Consider the following 3117-nt stretch of genomic DNA (forward strand, 5'->3'; position numbering starts at 1 on the left):
GTGGGTTCTTTCTTATTCAAGAGACACGCACCAGAGGAGAAAAGAAATTGTTCGATTAGGTGTCCTCGCGCATCGATACGCGTGTTACCCAAAAGTTGCTGTGTGCCTTCAAGTCACCAAGAACGAGGTAAGGTTCTGGTAATTCATATATAAATGACTGAAATTTATGCTTGTGTAAAGGCTAATGTGGGGGTGTGTAGAGCGAGCACTTAACACTGCCTCAAGTGCCGTGTTAAGTGGAAGTTGATGACAGGCTACAATTCTGTCGAGTATGATGGCCACATCACCAGATGATGCGGCAGAATCCTCGCGATCTTTTTGGAAAACAATATTCTGACGTAGGAAGTTGGTGCTTTTGGAGTTTAGGTGTGTTTCTTGAACACACAGCACCTTTCGATTAAATTTACTGAGAAGTTCTTGGATGTCGTCTAGGTTAAGGATTAGTTCCCTAACATTCCACTGCATTATTGTGTTCATGATGAGGAAAATAAAAGGTGCTGTGTGTCTCAAGGGAAGTGTACAGCCTATTTTACAGAGCCTTTTGCAGGCGCTGTAACTGGTGTTTTATCTTTTTTGGAGCGTTCTTGGGAGAGTCGTCTCTCCCTAGGCACTCCGTGTGCCGTCTAAGAAGGAGTTGTGCCCATTGCCTCTTGCGAGGCGTGGACATTCGCTCTAGAGAGCGATGCGTACGTCGGTTTGGCTTCGCCTCGGAAGGCGAAGCCTTTGTCCCCACCAGTGCGGAGGTTGACGGCACCTCCTTAGCCTCTGTGCTATCCTGGCTGCTGCCAGAGCTAGTAAAGGCCACTGATGTGGCTGAGTTCGGTGGTGGCAAGAGAGCCTTGGCTGCTCCCGCCATAGGGGCGGCTGCCGCAGCCGGCGGCTCGCTGCGCGCGGGACGGGCAGGTGGCGGAAGCCGGTGCGACGCTGCCCCCTGACGCATCACATCGGCATACGTTGTGCTGTGGAATGGTAAGCACCTTTTGTTCAGCATAGGACCCGAGGGACGAGGCGGACTACTGGCAAGCGGAAACCAAAATAAAAACGTTATTACACTCTCCCAAAGCCCCTTATATATATCAGGTCTTTGTAGCGCCACCTTATGGCCACCTGCTCAAGGCACACAGGTGGCGACCTCTACATCCTTCCTTTTCACCCTTTATGGGACAGGTCCCTACAAGCCCAACCGCCGCGGTGGTCTCACTATACGACCGCTGCGAGTCTGTGTCAGCGTTTCCTGCGGCGTCACTTCCGTCTGCGTTGGATCTTCCCGAGGTGCTGCAGGCTGCATGATCTCGGGAGTGACAGGCGGAGAAGCTGCCAGTTGAGCTGGGGTCACTTCCGATGAATGAAGTACCAGGTGTCGACGATTACGCTGAAGGACGCCTCTGGGGGTCTGAACAAGGTAGGACCGTGGACGCTGAGCCTGTGAGAGTACTTCACCACTGCAGCGTGTGTCAGTGACCCATACATAGTCTCCAGGACTCAAAGGGGCCAATTGGCTTGAAGCATGACGGCGATTGTAGTTCATCGCTTGGCGTGCCTTGTTCGACGAGTCCATTTCCCTGAAACTCGTGTGGCATGGTAACGACGGCACCATTTGTTCCGGTAGTTTCGGGAGACGAGTTTGTAATTTCCTTCCCATCAGGGCTTGAGCCGGGGAAATACCGTTGGGACCGGGCGTGTCGCGGTACGACAGTAAGGCAAGGTAGGGATCAGGACCTTTGAACAGCAAGTCTTTCATTGTGCGCACCGTGCGCTCTGCCTCTCCATTGCTCTGGGGGTACCTCGGGCTGCTGGTCTCGTGACGGAAGCCGTATGACCGCGCAAACTCGGCGAACTCGTTGGACACAAACTGTGGTCCGTTGTCGGCCCGGACGATGTCCGGTATGCCAAAACGGGCAATGCAGCTCTTGATCGCCGAGATAACGGCTGGTGCCGTGGTGGACCCCACGGAGACTACTTCGGGAAACCTGGAATAATAATCAACAATCAGGACGTAATCGCGGCCTTTAAGTTGAAACAGATCGATGCCAAGGTGCTGCCACGGTCTGTCGGGTGTAACCGTGGGCAACAAAGGCTCAGAACGCTGAACTCGAGTCTCGGCACATATGGCACATTGGGTCACCATATGCTCAACATGCATGTTACAGTTAGGCCACCAAACAGACTCCCTGGCCCGTTCTTGGCAACGGCGCACTTCCTGATGTCTTTCGTGTAAGAGGGCGAGAATGTCCTGGCGCAAGGCTGAAGGAATGACAAGTCGTCGGTCCAGCAGAACGATGCCGTCATATATGCTCAATCTGTCCCTCTCCTTCCAAAATGGAGTGATCTGCAGGGGCACCTTGTTTTTGTCTGGCCATCCTTTCATACAGTACGTCATGACCGCAGAGCAGACTCCATCTTGGGCTTGGTGTATGCGGACATCTTCTAGCCGCCTTGCTACAAGAGGCGGTAATTCCTTGAACACTTCACCGACAAACAACTCCAGGGTGCCTACCATGCGAGTAGCTGGCAAATCAGAGGGAGCTCGTGACAAAGTGTCCGCCGTAGTTAAGTGCTTTCCAGGCACATATTTCACCACGTACTGATATCGCATCAGTTTTATTCGCATTGGTTGTATGCGAGGCGGCACGAGTTCTAGGTCCTTGTTACCCAAAAGAGTGACCAGAGGAATGTGACCTGTCTCTGCCTCGAAGCTTAGGCCTCAAAGGAACTGGTCGTACCGTGAAATGGCCCAAATCACCGCGAGATCTTCCTTTTCTGTTTGACTATAACGTGCTTCCGGCTGAGTAAGCGCGCTTGAAGCATACGCTACAGCCCGTCGAGCTGGTCCTGTAGCAGTACAGCTCCCAGACCGTAGGAGCTGGCATCCGCGGATACTGCAGTGTGGTAGCAAGGATCGTATTTTGCCATACACGTGTCGGAGCTCAATAGCAACTTGAGGCGTGAGAAGGCTTTTTCTTGACTGGGACCCCAAGTCCAGGTGCTGTTCTTGTTTAGGAGGGAACGAATGGGCTCCGTAACGTCGGATAGGTGAGGTATAAACCGTGCGACGTGATTGGTCATTCCCAGTAATCGTCGTACTCCGCTGACGTCGGTCGGTGGCGGCAGATCCCT

At 53.0% G+C, this 3117-nt stretch overlaps 1 protein-coding gene across 1 annotated transcript; it reads right to left on the reverse strand.

The window, feature by feature from the left end:
- Positions 1-1171: 1171 nt before the first annotated feature.
- LOC125941815 (uncharacterized protein K02A2.6-like) lies at positions 1172-2500 on the reverse strand. The gene has a single exon (XM_049659663.1). The coding sequence runs from the start codon at positions 2498-2500 to the stop codon at positions 1172-1174; it is 1329 nt and encodes a 442-aa protein (XP_049515620.1).
- Between the last annotated feature and the right edge of the window lie 617 nt (positions 2501-3117).

This window comes from Dermacentor silvarum, unplaced genomic scaffold (genome assembly GCF_013339745.2).
Source record: "Dermacentor silvarum isolate Dsil-2018 unplaced genomic scaffold, BIME_Dsil_1.4 Seq3722, whole genome shotgun sequence".
Classification (NCBI taxonomy): Eukaryota; Metazoa; Arthropoda; class Arachnida; order Ixodida; family Ixodidae; genus Dermacentor; species Dermacentor silvarum.